Source organism: Kogia breviceps, chromosome 1 (genome assembly GCF_026419965.1).
Source record: "Kogia breviceps isolate mKogBre1 chromosome 1, mKogBre1 haplotype 1, whole genome shotgun sequence".
NCBI classification, from domain to species: Eukaryota; Metazoa; Chordata; class Mammalia; order Artiodactyla; family Physeteridae; genus Kogia; species Kogia breviceps.
This window is the reverse complement of record NC_081310.1, coordinates 88,713,650-88,732,770: the sequence shown is the minus strand read 5'-3', so window position 1 is coordinate 88,732,770 and position 19,121 is coordinate 88,713,650. Positions and strand designations below refer to the sequence as shown.

The following is a 19,121-nucleotide window of genomic DNA, read 5'->3' as shown; positions in this document are numbered from 1 at the left end:
ATAAAAATATATAAAGAAATCATACAACTCAACAACAAAAAACAACTCAATTAAAAAACTGAGAGGAGGAGCTGAATAGACAGTTTTCCAAAGAAGACATAAAGATAGCCAAAGTACACATGAAAAGATGCTCAACATCACTAATCATGAGGGAGATGCAATCAAAACCACAATGAGATATCTCCACACACCTGTCAGAATGGCTATTATCAAAAAGGCATGAAATAACAAGTGTTGGCAAGGATGTGGAGAAAAGGGAACCCTCATACACTGTTGGTGGAAATGTAAGTTGGTGCAGCCACTATGGAAAACAGTATGGAGATTCCTCAAAAGACTAAGAATAGAAGTATCATATGATCCAGCTATTCCATTGCAGAGTATTTATCCAAAGAAGACAAAAGCACTATTTTGAAAAGATACATGCATCTGCATTTTCTTCACAGCATTATTTACAATAACCAAGATGTGAACACAACATAGGTGCCCATAAAGGGATGAATGGATAACAAGAGATGTGGTATATATACATATGTATACACACACACACACACACACACGCACATACACAATGGAATTCTACCCAGTTATAAAAAAGATGAAGTCCTGCCATTTGCAATAACATGGATGGACCTTGAGGGTATTACGCTAAGTGAAATAAGTCAGACAGAGAAAGACAAATACTGTATGATCTCATTCATTTTTGGAATATAAAAAACAAACAAAAAACCAAAATAAATGAACAAACCAAACCAAACAAAAACAAACACATAGATATAGAGAATAGAATAGTGGTTACCTGAGAGGAATGGCGTGGAAGGGTGAAATGATTAAAAGGGATCAATTATACCAACAGTATGGTGATGGATGGAACTAAATTTTTGGTGGTAAGCAGTCTGTAGCATGTAAAGGAGTAGAAACATAATGTTGTACACATGAAACTTGTTATAAGCCAGTTAACACAATTTTTTAAAAATACAATGAAAAAACACATGGCTTCTCTAACATGTTTTCTATGAAGGCTAAAGGGAACCATGTAAGTGATGATGTACACACATAGTGCTATACAGTTATAAACTGTTATGTGGTATCTAAGGAACTTTAGATAAGGGACTGATTGTGTCTGTCTTGCGTTGTATTTTCCTCAGCTATTTGAAGTGAGGAGGTGTAGCTCTTAGAGTTGGCCTCAAAGTGGCAGTAATTATACATAATTGCACAAAGTTACCACCAGCCCTGTACACAAGTCAATTAAGTTTCTCTATAGCTCTACTCTTGTGATTTACAGTGTGGGTGAAATGACACATATTAATTACAGTAGTTGCAATTTGTAGAAAAGAAAAATAAATAAGATCCTATACAAGTAAACACCGAGAAGACTTCTAGCCAAAGAGGAGATCTACAGGAGGATTTCCTGAGGAGGAGACATTAAATTGGAACTCAAACAATGAAAAGGTTTGACCAAGTTTGGTTTGTGAAAATGCTGAAGCAGAAGGAAACACAGTGTATTGAAGAAACTTTAAGTAGTAAGCAAAGGAAGAAGTGTGAAAGAGACTCAATTAGCAGACAATGAACCCATTGCTGTCGTCACCTGTATTCTTATGGATGGTTCATATTTCTCTCCCTACTCCCTCCCAGGAAAACAAAAGACAGAAAATTTCTTGAGGCAAGAAATAGTGTCAAATTCACCAAGTATCCCCTGTAGAAGCAAAAGATTAAAGTGTAGTTAATTTTCAATATGCCTTTGATTAAGTCATAATTGGAGTTATTTTTTGTAGAAGATGAAATGAGACACAATTTTGAGGTTCAAGCACAATAATATGGATTAAAGAAAATGGAGCAAAAGAAAAACAAGAAAAAAATTTTACTAAGAAAAAATGCCCTTGTGAACATGTGATTACTAATTAGGTGCCCAGATCTTTCACTACAGAAATCTCCACAGGTTAACCTCACTGGACTTCTTCCACAGTAGTCTTTTTTTGTTTGTTTTGTTTTTTGGTGCCAAAACCAGACTCAAGACTACTGTGGAGGTTGTGGAATGAACCTCCACAGTAGTCTTGATCTTGAGATATTTTAGAAATGCAGAAATCACTTGCTTGTAAGAGGAGAAAGATAAATTAGTAAAAATCTCTGGAGACTAAAATGCAGAATGCTGTAATCTTGAAAAAGACTGAGAAACTAATGTATTTGGAAGGATTACAATGAAAAATTGTGCTAGTTTAAATCATTTAAAAAACTGACTAGTGCTGGCTATGTCATGCTGTACCATGAGATAATTTCCTCCCTCATTTTCTTTCCTCCCAGGGATGGAGGTTTTGAAGTTATAAGGTGATTTTGAAATTCTGCCCAAAAATGTTTGCAGCTTTTGTGCAGTCAGGAAACTGCACAATTTCCTCCTGTGAATATTTTATTCAAAATGAAGAATGGTAGCAGGCATACTTTCGTTTAGTCTTTCATAACAAATTCATAGCTGAAAGAAGTTCCAACATTAAAACTTTCTTATCCAGTGAACTTAAATGTGGTTCAGTAAAAACCAGATTTCCTTAAATTGGGCTCAAATAAAAAGGTGAGTCATCCAGCTACTTCTCCCTCCTTCACTGTTCTCAGAGTGGCAGTGGCAGGAGGAGATCTTGTAAGACCACAAGAAAAAAGCATCCATGTTGCTGCAAATGGCAAAAATTCATCTTTTTATGGCTGAGTAGTATTCCATTTTATATATATACCGCAACTTCTTTATCCATTCATCTGTTGATGGACATTTAGGTTGTTTCTGTGTCTTGGCTATTGTAAATAATACTGCTATGAGCATTGGAGTTCGTGTATCTTTTCAAATTAGTGTTTTTGGGTTTTTTTTTTTTTTTTTTTTGGATATGTACCCAGGGTTGGAATTTCTGGGTCGTATGATAGTTCTTTTTTTTTTTTTTTTTTTTTGAGAAACCTCCATACTGTTTCCACAGTGGCTGTATCAATTTACATTCCCACCAACAGTGTATAAGGGTTCCCTTTTCTCCACATCCTCTCCAATATTTGTTATCTGTGTTCTTTTTGATGATAGCTATTCTGACATGTGTGAGGTGATATCTTGTGGTATTGCATTTCCCTGATCATTAGTGATGTTGAACATCTTCTCATGTGCCTGTTGGCCATCTGCATTTCCTCTTTAGAAAAATGTCTATTCAGTTCTTCTGCCCATTAAAAATTTTTTAAATTGGGTTGTTTGGGGTTTTTTTTGATGTTAAGTTGTATGAGCTGTTTATATACATTGGATACTAATCCCTTATTGGTCATATCACTTGCAAATATTTCCTCCCATTCAGTAGGCTGTCCATTTGTTTTGTTGATGGTTTCGTTTGCTGTGCAAAAGCCTTTAAGTTTAATTAGGTTTCATTTGTTTATTTTTGCTTTTATTTCCTTTATTTCAGGAGACAGACCACAAAAATATTCCTGCGATTTATGCCAAAGAGTGCTCTGCCTATGTTTTCTTCTAGAAGTTTTATAGTATCCAGTCTTACATTTAGGTCTTTAATTCATTTTGAATTATTTTGTACACTGTGCTAAAGAATATTCTAATTTCATTCTTTGATATGTAGCTGTCCAGTTTTCCCAGCACCACTTACTGAAGAGACTGTCTTTTCTCCATTGTATATTCTTGCCTCCTTTGTTATAGATTAATTGACTAAATTTGTGTGGGTTTATTTCTGGGGTCTCTATCCTGTTCCATTGATCTATGAGTCTGTTTTTGTGCAAGTACCATACTGTTTTGATTACTCTACCTTTATAATATAGGATGAACAGACTAATTAATAGTAACGAAATTGAATCAGTAACTTAAAAAATCCCAACAAACAAAAGTCCAGGACCAGAAGTCTTCACAGGGAAATTCTACCAAACATTTAGAGAAGAGTTAACACCTATCTTTATGAAGCTAATCCAAAAAGTTGCAGATGAAGGAATATTTCCAAACTCATTGTATGAGGCCAGCATCACCCTGATACCAAAACCAGACAAAGATATCATAAAAAAGAAAATTACAGATCAATATCACTTATGAACATAGATGAAAAAATTCTCAACAAAATAATAACAAACCAAATTCAACAATACATTAAGGGGATCATATACCGTGATCAAGTGGGATTTATCCCAAGGATGCAAGGATTTTTCAATATCCACAAATCAATGTGATACACCACATTAACACACTGAAGAATAAAAACCATATGATCATCTCAATAGATGCAGGAAAAGCTTTTGATAAAATTCAACATCCATATATAATAAAAACTCTCCAGAAGGTGGGCATGGAGGGAATATAACTTAACATAATAAAGGCCATATATGACAAACTCACAGCTAGCATCATACTCAATGGTGAAAAGCTGAAAGCATTTCCTCTAAGATCAGGAACAAGAAAAGGATGCCCACTTTCACCACTTTTATTCACATAGTTTTGGAAGTCCTAGCCACAGCAATCAGAGAAGAAAAAGAAATAAAGGGAATCCAAACTGGGGGGAAAAAAAGAAGTAAAACTGTCACTATTTGCAGATGACATGGTACTGTATATAGAAAATCCTAAAGACACTACCAGAAAACTACTAGAGCTCATCAGTGAATTTGGTAAAGTTGCAGGATATGAAATTAATATACACAGATATGTTGCATTTCTCTACACTAAGAACAAAATATTCAGAAAGAGAAATTAAGGAAACAATCCCATTTACCATTGCATCAAAAAGAATAAAATACCTAAGAATAAACCTGCCTAAGGAGGCAAAAGACCTGTACTCTGATAACTATAAGACACTGATGAAAGAAATTGAGGGTGACACAAAGAGATGGAAAGATATACTGTATTATTGCATTGGAAGAATCAATGTTGTTAAAATGACCATACTACCCAAGGTAATCTACAGATTCTATGCAATCCCTATCAAAGTACCAGCGACATTTTTCACAGAGCTAGAACAAAAAGTTTAAAAATTTGTATGGAAACAAAAAAGACCCTGAATAGCTGAAACAATCTTGAGAAAGAAGAACAGGGCTGAAGGAATCACTCTCCCTGACTTCAATAAAAGGAAGTTTAAAAAAAGACAAGAGGTAAGTGCTGGGAGTATTTGGAGAAAAGTGTACTGTTAGTAGGAATTTAAATTACTTCAGCCACTTTGGAAAACAGTATGGATGTTTCTCAAAAAATTAAAAATAAAAGTACAGTATGATCTAGTAATCCTACTTCTGGGTATGTATCTGAAAGAAGTGAAATCATTGTTTCAAAGATATATCTGCACTCCTATGTTCATTACATTATTAATCCCTGTAGCTGAAAGGGTTGAAGCAATACAATTGCCCATCCATATATGGGTATGTATACACACACACACACACACACACACACACACACACACAGAGTGAAATATTATTCAGTCATGACATGAGAAAGAAGAAAATCTCGCCATTTGTGACAAGGTGGATGGACCTTAAGGGGATTATGCTTAGTGAAATAAGTCAGATAGAGAAAGATGAACACTGTATGATCTCACTTAAGGGTGGAATCTAAAATAAACAAACTCACAGGATGTATTGGTAGTTGCTATGGACAGGGGCTTGGAAAAAATGGGAAAATGTTAGTCAAAGGGTATGATATTCCAGGTATAAGAGGAATAAATTCTGGAGATCTGATGTACTGCATGGTGACTATAGTTAACAATACTATATTATATACTTGAAAGTTTTTAAGAGAGTGTCTCTTAAATACCATCACCAAAAAAAGGTAATTATGTGATGTGATGAAAGTGTTAACTAATTTTATTATGGTGATCATTTCTCAAGATACAATGGTATCAGATAATACCATTGTACATAACTCACATATAACACAATGATATATGTCAATTATATCTCAACAAAGCTGGAAAAAACAAACAACTCAGACACTATCTTTTTCCTGAAGTAGGTTGAGGCTTGGTTTTTGGCTTTGTTAGGAAGGTTCTAGAGTAGTTGCTAGTCTACTGTATAAAGTTCACTCCTAATTAACAACCTCTCAATTTTGTTAGTTTGATGCCCAGGTGCTAAATATGTGTCTCTATTTTGGCAGCATTCAACGTTGCCTGCACTGTTTGCTCTCTTGTTCTTCTGTTCTGTTCTCAAACTCCTAGGGGCTGCTCTGTGGTGGACCTCATTTTATCTCACCCTCTTTATGTGCAACCCAGGACTCAGTCAATGAGCACTCTGCATGGATCCCTTCTCTCCGGATTCCAGATAGTTAGGTACCATGAAAACTAATATTTACCCCTTCACCCGATGTGACTGTCATGCTCCACTTTGACACCTGCTCACTGGCCTGCAATCAGGAAATCCTCCAAGGTAGAGACCCTGGGCAATTATAAAGCTTATGTTCTGAGTTTTCCTTCTCTCAGGGATTTTATTCTTGTGCCACCAGTTGTTTGAAGACTGAAAACTCTCACCTCATGTAATTTTATTGAGTAATATTGTTGCTTATGGTGGTAAACTACTCTGCAATCACCAGAAACAAGTTGATAGTTATATTTTAAATATTGATTTTAGATATTTAATTTTTTAGGCGACATTTACTGTCACTTAGAATAGATTTAATTCGCTATTCATTACTTTTTGCTCATTGCATGTCCTTATGTGGGGTCTGGAATCCACACATTTAAGATGTGAGAATAATTAGATAGAGTTAGAAAACTAATAATGAGTGCACCTACAAATCAGAGAAATGGGACTAGATATTCCACACCAGCTAGGGATAGGGAAGCTTCTTGCAAATATTGGTACCTTTGTGTCAATCATCAATGGTGTCTCCTCCGGAGAAAGCAATTACACAAATGTTCCCCTTCTGGGGGATTTAGTTGCAGAAAGTAACTCTTTGTGTGGACCAAATAAACCTTGCCCCAGGGCACAGGGCTTATAGATTTGAACATGGGCTGTGGGAGGGACCAAATTGCATCACCTTAGGCTGGCCCTGGTTAGGGCCTTGTCCTATGGAAATCACATTCAGAATGTAGACCCTAATGTTGATGAGGCTTTGTGTGCCCCACCCTGTATGGCTAATAGTACACAGATCAACTACCCCCAAGCTGCTCACCTTTGCAATAAAGAGACCATATCCAGTACTTTTGGAGAACGATGACCTTTAAAAAAGAAAATTTTATTTTTTTACATGATGAACATTTTAGATAATAAGTAAATTTTATAAAAGAAAGTAACCTAATCCACAGATCAGGTATAAAAAGCTTTTAATGTGCTGGGCTATGTCTACTGAATCTATTGTTTAAATATGTCTCAACTTTAAGACTATCAGTATTAAAGTCCCCTGAAGATTTAAAGGGGGCGGCTCTCCTCTTCAACTTTCAGAATTAAATGAAAACTGGTCCTTCCTATCATCTTAGTCTTGACGACCTTGAAGGAGAGATAAGAAAGACACAATGAGATCCTAGCAGTTGACATTAAGTTCTGCTCATTTTTCTCCCTTCACACACACTTCATGTCGTAATAGTCTCCCATAGTCTCATCTCTCATAATCTTTCACATCTACTGAATTTCAGAACTCATTATGCTGTTTCGCACTTTTGAGGACAGGCATGTGTCATTTTCTTGGCTTAGAACTCTTTCCAATGTCTTTACTTTGCTGAGAAAAAAACAATAGTATCTAATGCAGATTAATTTCTCACCTTGTGTGGGGCAGTGAGATAATGCATATGTATTGTCTCACTTAGCTTTTAACCAACCCTATGAGATAGAGACTTTGACCCTTTTGGAGGACCAATTAAGCTGTTTCTCCAATACCAGGCAACTAGTGAGTACTGAAGCCAGGATTCAAATCAGGTCAGTCCCATTCAAAGCCCTGCTTTTGACCACTATGTGAAATTATTCCCCTGCCTTCCTAATGTCTTCAAATATTTTATTATTTAGCACTAGTATCAAATCCTTTTGAAATCTATATGAATGTCATTTCCTCACATCCTTTAAAAAATCCTCCACTTACAAACGAACACAAGAACATTGTGTTTTCCTCCCACCTGCTAGACTCTATATGTAAGAATATAGAAACTGGTGCTCTCAAAACCCAGACAAAATTATTTGTGATGGAGAAACTAATGTTTCTCCATCCATTTCCCACCTGGATGAAGCTGTGATTTCCACATGTGAGTTTCAGCTTCTGGTCAATTGTTCTCATTTGAAAGCAGAAAAGTCAGTTTGTCTCCTTCCTCACACTTGATATTGTGCCATTTTCCATTCCCCACAACATCCATCTTTCCTGTATTATCCTGTATTTCATAGATTATGTTCTCCTTATTTACTTTTTTCTGCAACAGAAATTTAATATTCAGTGCCTGAAAATATAGTAACCTCCATATGTATGAGAAAGACCCTTGTAACACAATAAACATAGTTATAAAAAAGCAGTTATAGGCACAGGTATGCATGGCAAGGTCTTCTCTGAGAACTTTCCTTTTATTATCTTGATTTTTTATTTTTGCCTTTCTTGTTCTAGATGTTTTCTATCTGGCAATTCTAGAACAGTGAGTTTTCTTCCTATTTTCTACTGCTTCCACCTTAAGGACAGCTTTGTTTCCTTAAAATAACTGGAATCAAGGGAATCAGAAATCACTAATGGACCATTTTGGCTCCTCTCTTTATGCAGAAATGAATGAACATTGACTCTAACTTTCCATTTAATAGATTATAAAAAATCTATGTAACAGGTTAGGTTCTGGTAACTCACTAATATTTTTCTCTACCTTCTCCATTTACTCACTCTTCTCCAATATCTTATTTCCATTGATGTAGGTCTCACAGTTCACACTCTGTATGTCTCACTCATGTAAGCTATGACTCATCAATTCTATAATTGCATTTATAAGCATGGTCTCAAAGATAGTGTAAGAAAGTAATGGAGGTAAATTCAGGGGCTATCTTAGGAGACACTTATGCAGGTTTATGAAGCAGTCAATTATATAAGATGTAAGGTGAGTTCATAGAAGTCTGTAAATTTTAGGGGGGATTTAAGGTATCATACTCTCCAGTACCCTGAATTTGGAAATTGCCATATCAGTAAAACTCTCTATGCCTTTGTTTTTGATAAATAAGGGAATTAGATTACCATATTTTCCAAATACCATGCCATACAATATTTCTTCAATTAGTTGCTCATGAATAACTGATTAAATGAATGAATAATCTAGAGGAGACAGCACTGAATCATTATATCATTTGCCTAACTGTTTAATGTATATGTATTCAGGAGAATACAAGCCAATCTCTTTATTACTCTGAATGCATGTCACAACCAGAATTCAATCTGAGTAAGGCAATCCATTCTTCAAAGTAAAAAGAAAGTGATGAATTTGCAGTGGAGTTCTGAGATAAAATTATTAGAATGTGCATATTGATTTTTACCCTGCACAGTCCTTGTTCATGGTGTTTGAAACCATATAATTATAACTGGAGAAATGACAAGGTTTCTTGGTGAATCTTTTCAAGGACCTGCTTGGAGGTAACTTGCATAGAAGAATGCTAACAGGCCACCCAATCCCATTTCCTGTTATGTGGCAGACTTGACCACCTATCTCTAGTCAAGAAAGAGAACTGAGAACTGAGTTCCAATATTCAGTAAGTAAGCAGAGCTTGGCAAGTGAAGACATTCAATTTCAGGCACTGATGGAGAAAATGAAAAACAATTTTAAGACATTACCTGATATAACACAAACAACCCATACATAAATGTTCCCAATGCTTGCTTGCAAAGACTATCCATCTTGGGAGTTTCTTTTGCTCTTTTGAGAATGCTGTTTGGAACTTCAGACTTTTGATCAAGACCAACTTCAGACACAGACGATGCTTTGTTTATCTCCAGGACTCCTCTTCATTCAAAGTAATCTGATATGGTAATAACCTTCTGCTTTGTGAATTTCTCTTTAAGGTTGGTGTTAAAAACCTTCACTTGGAAAAACTGACTTGCAGTAACCACTGTAGCATGAAACATTGTGTGTCGTGACCGCCCCCCCCCCCCCCCCCGCCCCCCGGCTTCTGGTGACTCATATTCAAATGGCTCTGCTGCTTTCAGTACCATCACTGTCATTGGGCCCTTTTGCAGAACACTTCTCCTGGCAGCTACTTACTTTGGACCTGCGTTTTCTGGTTCTGTGTTGGACAGAAACATGAAAATAAACTTACAAGTTTGAGCAGGGAATACAAAGTGTCTTTCTCTGAGTGAAACCTCAATCATAACATTGGGCCACACAACCTTCCTAGATATTTGGACCTGGAGTCAGGCTAGAAAGGAAGTGCTTAATGGAAAGGAAACAGTAATGATCTGGTAAAGCTTAGTATAAGGTAGCAGACAACAGGAATAGAAGTTAGACCATCCATTATAGACAGAATAATCTTTCTGAATTAAAGCATGATCCTCAGCAAGAGCAACACAGAGCCATGGAGGATGAGAACATTGTCATGAAACATTTGAGGGATAGATTAAAATATAATAATAAATTCAAATACGTCCTCTACTCACTTAAACGACTAAAGAAAATAAAAAGAGTGAAAAAATAACTAAGATAGCATTGCATATAGAGAACGGTGCCTACCACAAGCCACAAACATGGGTTTTCAAGTATCACTAGAGAACGTGGGGCCATTTTGAGGATTCAAAATATTGCCTCTTCCAAAGAAATAATAGTCTGCTACAAGTAGTGAGCAAGACATGTAGTGGCTCAGAATTCCCTATTCTAAACTGGCTCAAATAAAATATATCTGATTAGAACCATGTCCTCTTCGGTGTATCCACAGTATTTCTCAGTGGCTTGGATGCTAACAGAAAAACAGAGGACAGGTTTGTTTAACTCTAATCTCCTCTCTCCACAGTGGTCTGATTTGACTGAGTTGCAGCAGAATACTTTCATAATGGGAAAGTTGCCTGATCTGTAATAGGAAGTATGGGAAGCAAGCAGGGGTGGGGGGAAGGAGGGTGTCATGTATTCATGAAAGATGGAGTCAAGCTATCTACCTCCACAGACCAGAAGTTCTTAGAGTGGTCTGACCTGTAATGTCACACATGGTGATCACCTGTAAATGATTGGACTTTACCTGGATATGGCTTCTCATGAATGTGACCAATTTACCATGACAAAGGAAACACCTTTGCCAAAGCAAGTTAATCAATAACAATCGTTATATACAGACTAACAACAGTCACTGTGAAATGCACCTGTTACTGACTTGAGGAAAACTTGGAAAAGAGAAACAGGAAATGTGTACCTCAGGGAGGTGAGTGGAGGATGGGGTTAATGATCAGGCCTGGGGAGGTGGAGGAAGGCCCACGGTTGTGGGTGTGTTGGTTACTGAAGGGTACAGAGACCAAATCTGCTCCTGAGATGCCTTATTCCTTTTTGTTCCAGTCTCTTCTTTAGTTTGTTTTTTCTTTTCTGAAAGTAGTTTACTTTCTCTGTTAATGGTTTTCAGTATTAAAAGAAGCAGAACATATTTTCATTACATTGTAGTCGGTTCTATTTATATGAAATACGATGTCTTTTAAAACTCCAAGTAGTTCCAACCCACCACCAAAAGAGATGGCCGGGGACTTCCCTGGTGGTGCAATGGTTAGGAATCTGCCTGCCAATGCAGGGGACACAGGTTCGAGCCCTGGGAAGATCCCACATACAGCAGAGCAACTAAGCCTGTGCGCCTACTGAGCCTGCGAGCCACAACTACTGAAGCCCCCACACCTACAGCCAGTGTTCCGCAAGGAGAAAAACTACCGCAATACGAAGCCCATGTACCGCAATGAAGAGCAGCCCCTGCTCGCTGCAACTAGAGAAAGCCCGTGTGCAGCAACGAAGACCCAACGCAGCCAAAACTAAAATAAATAAATTTATATATATATATAAAGATGGGGCTTCCCTGGTGGCGCAGTGATTGAGAGTCCGCCTGCCAATGCAGGGGACGCGGGTTCCTGCCCCGGTCCGGGAAGATCCCACATTCCGCGGAGCAGCTGGGCCCGTGAGCCATGGCCGCTGGGCCTACGCGTCCGGAGCCTGTGCTCCGCAACGGGACAGGCCACAACAGTGAGAGGCCTGCGTACCGCAAAAAAAAAAAAAAAAAAAAAAAAAAAATGTCCGGTACGTAAGAATGGGCGTATAGTTTCATTAAAAAAGGGATGGTTGATTCACACAGACATGTTACTACTCCAATTACCTCTGTGTCATAATGGGAAGAGCACTGTTCTTAGAATTAGAAAATCTAGGTTTATGTTAGCATGAGCAGGATGTGTTTTCAATCCAACAGTTAACATCATCTTTATGATGAGAATGATGTTGCCATATCTATGTCACTTAAATTTTTACTATATTTTTATAGTGCCTCACTCTTTTCCTGGCAAAAAGATGATTCATAATTCCTCAATTTGGTAAATCTGAACTGTTGGAATATTAATAAAGAACCAAGTGCCTTAGCAGAGTTCCTTCTGTGGGACTGCAAGCTTACCTGAACCATAGGATTCTTCTCTACTCTTCAAGGTGTCAGAGCAGTACTTGTGGTAGGTGCCGGTGTAGCAGAGCCTGTCTCTTTCTGATTTCTCTTTTTTGCTGAATTTTTCCTTTTTTGTCTTAGTTTGCAACTGATATAAAAACAGAGACTCAAAAAACCCATAGGAGCTGTTTGAAGAGAGCTGAAGCAGTTTCAGTGTTATTTCCCCTCAGCTCCTGCTTGTGGGTCTAGGTGTGCTTTTGTCTACCTCTACTGCATTAGCCATCCTGGCTGCAAGGGGACCAATAATAATAACACAGGCAGGGAGACTGTCTCCTGCTTCCTCAATCATTTTTGTACTGACTCCCTTTGCAGTGTTCCTCCTGTCCTCTGGATTCCCATGTACCTCAGTTAAACCTTTCCCCTACCCTGTTCTCCTATCATGTCCTTTAATAAAACCCAAGGTTTCCATGATGCTGACTTCTTGCTCATGTTATTTAAAAGATCTGTTAAAATTACAGAAGCCAGTGAAAGGAACTATGATACTAATTGGTGAGGTGACAAAATGGTGATATTGGTCTTTGTATTTTTAAAAATTTTGATTTTGCCTGGTGATTTTACAAAAGTTCTTCACATCTCAGAGAGGTAGTTTTTTATGTTAAGTACTGCTCCATCTTTATTACTAGAAGGAATAATAACCATGGAGCAAATAGGCTTAATAGAATAGACACATTAATTGGTTAAAGGTAAATGTTTTTTAAGTAAACCACAAATCTTAAATTATTATTTTGTCATTTTCTAACATTTCTAATGTAAGTTTCAGCTTCTCATCCATTTCCTTTCTTTCTTTCTTTATTCCTACCCTAAATACAACCTCCAACATACAGCCACTCTCCTTTATAGGAGAGGGGTTGCCCTACATTGTCAAACCTGTTGGCTTCTGCAATACTAACACTTTCATGGCCAATGAGTCATAAATTGGGAAAAGAATATATTAACTATGCCTAAGGTGGTGTCCTAATTAAGACTGGGGAGGGCCAGAGAAGAGAGCGTGTAGCTGGGATATTCCTTATTACATTTTAGCTTCTCCTTTCTAAGTTCTTTTAAAGGTTTTTAAATGTTTCTATGTCTTCTAACACATCTATTAGTTTGTTGACAGAGGTAGCACCTGGGAATTTTTTTTTCCCATCACATCAGCAATCTGAATTTTGTTGTATTTATCTTGCTTTTTTCTAGTCAGTTTTAAATCCTGGGCCAGTAAAGACTTAATCATGCTAAACTGATAATCATTCAATGTTCTTTAATTCTTTCACCAAAACAGTTTCTTGTATTCATTCACCATGTCTCAAGTTATGGATGACCCTACAAGAGAAAAATAACATACAATGTGACACATTTATACAGACAATTTAAAAGACTTGTTGTGTCTATGTGAGTGAGTGGGCCATGCAAAAGTGCTGCCTTTGGGTGTATGTGACAAAGAGGAACTTCATTACCAAGTGTGTCATTTGGGAAATGTGCTGAGAGCTGCTGCTTTAAGAAGACTTAAAATTTTTTTCCTTATTAATGATGCTAGTTGAGTTGGATCAAGGATAGGTATGGTAGAAGGATGCCTGGAAACAGGACATTTTTACAGGACATTTTAAAATATGGGCTGAAAGTGCCAAAGTCCCTGGTGCTCCTCCCATGCTTTATTAGGGCTAGAGCCTGGCCGTGAATGTCTGTGGTTGGGTCCTGACTCCTCCCACACCCACTATGACTGAAGTGACTGATGGGCAAAATAGGCTGCAGCCTCTCACCTTATATAAATATCCTTCTGCCACAGCACTACAGTTGCATGCTGGGTACTGCCTTCGTCCACTTTGCTCTTCCTTTAGTCCCTTCTCATTAGCATCATCTCTCCTTGGGGCTTGGACCACGTCCTTTGTGCCCATATCACTGTCCCTTTGCTGGACTTTTTAAAAAATTGGGGTATAGTTGCTTTACAATGTTATGTTAGTTTCTGCTGTAAAACGAAGTGAATCTGCTATAAGTATACATATAGCCCCTCCCTCTTGGCCCTCCCCCACCCCCATCCCACCCATCTAGGTCACCACAGAGCACCAGCCGAGCTCCTGCGCTATACAACAGGTTCCCATTAGTTATCTGTTTTACACATGGTATTGTATATATGTCAATCCCAATCTCCCAATTCATCCCACCCCCCTTTGCCCCCACTGTGTCCACACATCCATTTTCTACGTGTGTCTCTATTCCTGCCCTGCAAATAGGTTCATCAGTATCATTTTTTTAGATTACACATATATGCATTAATATACAATATTTGGTTTTTTTTCTTTCTGACTTACTTCACTCTGTATGACTTGCTGGACTTTTACCTGCTCTCTAATGCAGAATCACAGCATTTATTGTCTGGGGTTATTTAATAGTTGGCTTGAATGTCTTCCTTCCAGACTTAATCTCTCTAATCAGTTATTTTCATAGATCAAGTTATCTCTATAAACTACATTTCTACCCCACTTGAAATTCTTAAATAGTTCCCCATTTTCTTTAAGAACAATTCCTTATCCTTAGCCTAGCTAGGAAGGCCTTGAAAAATCTGACTCTTTCTTACTTTTCCACTTTCCATTTTTCGTAGTTAAGCTCCAGAAATTTATAGCACATCTTGCTGTTCCAGACCCTCTCATGAAATATATTTCCAATGGTGTTTTTTTTTTTTTTTTCGGTATGCGGGCCTCTCACTGTTGTGGCCTCTCCCGTTGCGGAGCACAGGCTCCGGACGCGCAGGCTCAGCGGCCATGGCTCACGGGCCCAGCCGCTCCGCAGCATGTGGGATCTTCCCGGACCGGGGCACGAACCCGTGTCCCCTGCATCGGCAGGCGGACTCTCAACCACTGCGCCACCAGGGAAGCCCTCCAATGGTTTTTTTTTTGAAAAGTAGATCTAGGGAGTACATGGTCTTCATGAAACTATTCAAATTTAAAAGTCTGCCAACTTATACAATATGCAGAGGTACTCAGCCTGAATCCAATCATCTGGAAACCCTTACAAAGGATATTTTACATATAGTGTTCTAAACTCTGATATAACACAGCTTATGAGAATCACTATTGGGCTTCCCTGGTGGCGCAGTGGTTGAGAATCCGCCTGCTGATGCAGGGGACACGGGTTCGTGCCCTGGTCCGGAAAGATCCCACGTGCCGCGGAGCGGCTGGGCTCGTGAGACATGGCCACTGAGCCTGCGTGTCCGGAGCCTGTGCTCCGCAACGGGAGAGGCCACAACAGTGAGAGGCCCGCGTACCACAAAAAAAAAAAAAAGAGAATCACTATTTGTGAAACATGACACTTCTATCATTTTTTCTCCAATACCTTCCCTCAACACATTGACTCAGGAAATAGAATATGAGTGTTAATACCTCAGGTTTTGGAGTTAAGAAGATTTGGCTCCTGGAACATAATAGTTTGGCTATATATTTCAATGAATATAAATGATTGATTTGTAAGATTAGATTGCAAACTCTCCCACAGGAGATAGGTTGAGATTAAGAAATAGAAAATGGAAAAGAAAATGTAAAACATGTCAGAATACAGGTTGAAATCCCCATGTTATTAGTTGCAGAAAGAATGAAAACTAAAAAGAAAATTAGGAAGTATTTTAAGAAATAATGGGATAAACTTCTTGGAATTAAAATAACATGAAAATCTTCGGATTGATCAGGCCAATAGAATATTGAATAGGAGAGTGAAGGAAAAAATCCACACCAAGACATGCCATAGAGAAAGTGAAGAATATCCAAAAACAAGATCAATTTGACAGCTTCCAGAGAAAAAGTGTAGATCACTCACAAAGGTTCAAAATTAGGTTCTCGGCAGCAAAACTGTAGGGAGTATAGTGTCTGTAACCAATCTATATCTGTACTTTTGAAACCTCCCAAAAACGTGAAACCAAAATTGTATGTGTAAATCTGGTGACAAAATTTATTAGAAAAGTACCTGATGTGAGATGGCAGGAGTCTGTGTAATATTTTTTTAAAATTCCACTTTAGTGTGAATGTTCATATGTCTTCCTCCTGAAATAGTAGTGCATTTGAGATGAGAGGCAGGACTTAGACCTAACTGGGCCATGTATGGAATACACTACGTATGGTATGTGCCTTAAATAGTCTTTCTTAAGTCACTCGAGTTCTGAACTCCAAACACTGGTGACCTCAAGGGTTTCAGAAAGGTGTTGCAAGCATAAAGAAGGAAAAATAATTTTGAAACAGAAATTTTATATTTAGCTAAAACAGCACTTTAAACATGATAGTCTATAGATAATCCTCTGAAAATGACTGACACAATTAATCAGAAGATTTGCAACACAAAGACACCTACCAAGCACTCTTTTGGGAATAGTGTTAAACAGGAAAGTAAAGAAATGGGGTAAAAAATGCTGCAGGCTAAAAAGCAAAAGGGAACAAGATATTAAGTATTTTAATGTTTTAAAAATAAATGCAGTCTTGTCTGGAGAGAAACAAAACAGGAAGTAGGTCAACATGTTGACAGGATGGTAGGGAGAAATGGTTATATGAGTGTCCACTAAGTTACTTGTTCTTTTTTTTTAAATTTATTTATTTTTGGCCGCACTGGGTCTTCGTTGCTGTGCAGGCTTTCTCTAGTTGTGGCAAGTGGGGGCTACTCTTTGTTACGGTGTGTGGCTTCTCGTTGCAGTGGCTTCTCTTGTTGTGGAGCACGGGCTCTAGGCGCATGGGCTTCAGTAGTTGTGGCTTGTGGGCTCTGGGCTCTAGAGCGCAGGCTCAGTAGTTGTGGCACACAGAATTAGTTGCTCCGTGGCACATGGGATCTTCCTGGACCAGGGCTCTAACCGGTGTCCCCTGCATTGGTGGACAGATTCTTAACCACTGTGCCACCAGGGAAGCCCAAGTTACTTGTTCTTAAGGAGAAGTTAGATGTATAAATAGACAATGAAAAAGAAGGAAACATAGAACAAGAATTACAAAAAGTACTATAAGCCAACCAAAATACAGCATTTTACCTAATGTATTTCATACACACACACACACACACACACACACACACAGGAGAGAGAGATGACCAGCAATGAAGTTTAATTAACCAGTCCTGGGAGTGTTAAACCCATTAAAAAACAAAGTTTTCAGAAATCTAACTATGTGTTGTTGACTAAAGGTCATTTAAAGGTTTTTAAATATAGTTACAAAAAGTGTTTTTTGCGGTACGCAGGCCTCTCACTGTTGTGGCCTCTCCCGTTGCGGAGCACAGGCTCCGGACGCGCAGGCTTAGCGGCCATGGCTCACAGGCCCAGCCGCTCCGTGGCATGTGGGATCTTCCCGGACCAGGGCACGAACCCGCATCCCCTGAATCGGCAGGTGGACTCTCAACCACTGCGCCACCAGGGAAGCCCTACAAAAGGTTTTATCATGCAAACATTAAAGAAAGCAGTGTATCTGTATTTGTATAGCTTTAAATAGACCTTAAGATAAAGACTCATCAGAAATGGAGTTTTAGTACACAATGATAAAAGCCTTAAGTTCCAGAAAGAACTTACCTGGAACAGTTTAAATTCTGTATTTACCTAATAGTAATAAGTATACATTATTATTAATTTATATTCATTCATATTATTATTCATAGTACTATGTAGCATATTTCTCTTTCTTTCACTATATATACACATATACATATAACATTTATATTAGATATTGGAAAATTTGACAAAATCATGATTATAGTTGAGATTTTAACATATTTTAATTACTGAACGAGGTACCCAGATCTTCTCTGCTGAAACCCTGACAGAACTCACCTCACTGAAAATTCTTCCACAGTAGTCCAAATTTAGAGTTCTTCATAAATGCAGCAGTCAGTAATTGTTTTGTTTAAGTAGGAAGATAAATCAGGAAAGCTCTCAGAAACTGAAGTGCAGGATGTTATGATATCCTGAAATGAAGAAAATGAAGTTTTTTCAAAGATAATGTGGAAAAATGTCACTGGTTAGAGTCACTTAACAACTTGACTAGTGCTGGTTACCTCACACCATAGGATATACCCAGAGATAAAGAGGTTGTGAAACAATGTTGAGACTCATCTCATCAATGGCCTTAGATTTGTATTTCCTTAGTCAAAGAAACAAATGGCTTTCTTCTCTAAACATCCTAGTCACAAAGAAACATTAGAGATAAATTATTGTTTGTTTATTTATTTATTTTACAAATGTCTGAAGAGTTACAACATTAAAACTTTTTTACCCAGCAGACTTAAATGTGGATCAATAGATACCAAAGCCCCTTAAACAAGGCTCTTACCTCAAAAGGGAAAGGAAAGTCACCAGCTATTTATTCCTCCTTTTCTGTTCACACAGTGGCAGTGGCAGATCTTGGTTAGAAGCATCTATCACTACCAATACTTGACTGTACTTCCTGGATGGAGAAAAATTGCCTGTGAAGTTGCCTCTAGTTTCAATACTATGTGAAATATTTACATAGTTATTAATAGTTGACATACCAGAGGCATGAAATCATTATTTACATGTAATTTCTTCCTGGAGTATTTGGAAATAAATTTTGCCCTAGTTATCCTCTTGCCTATGACAAGGACCCACTACTTCTATGATTCACTTTCATGAT

General features: G+C 37.9%; 1 protein-coding gene across 1 annotated transcript in view; it reads right to left on the bottom strand.

The window, feature by feature from the left end:
• Positions 1-13,819, bottom strand: part of MNDA (myeloid cell nuclear differentiation antigen) — a 38,419-nt gene extending 24,600 nt beyond the window's left edge. The window contains 11 exon segments of the mRNA XM_067025275.1: positions 7,363-7,413; positions 8,135-8,207; positions 8,209-8,321; positions 9,710-10,131; positions 10,134-10,158; positions 11,272-11,433; positions 12,378-12,424; positions 12,543-12,607; positions 13,529-13,586; positions 13,589-13,661; positions 13,664-13,819. Of these exon segments, the coding sequence (XP_066881376.1) occupies positions 7,363-7,413; positions 8,135-8,207; positions 8,209-8,321; positions 9,710-10,131; positions 10,134-10,158; positions 11,272-11,433; positions 12,378-12,424; positions 12,543-12,607; positions 13,529-13,586; positions 13,589-13,661; positions 13,664-13,819 (1,245 nt within the window).
• Positions 13,820-19,121: the final 5,302 nt, after the last annotated feature.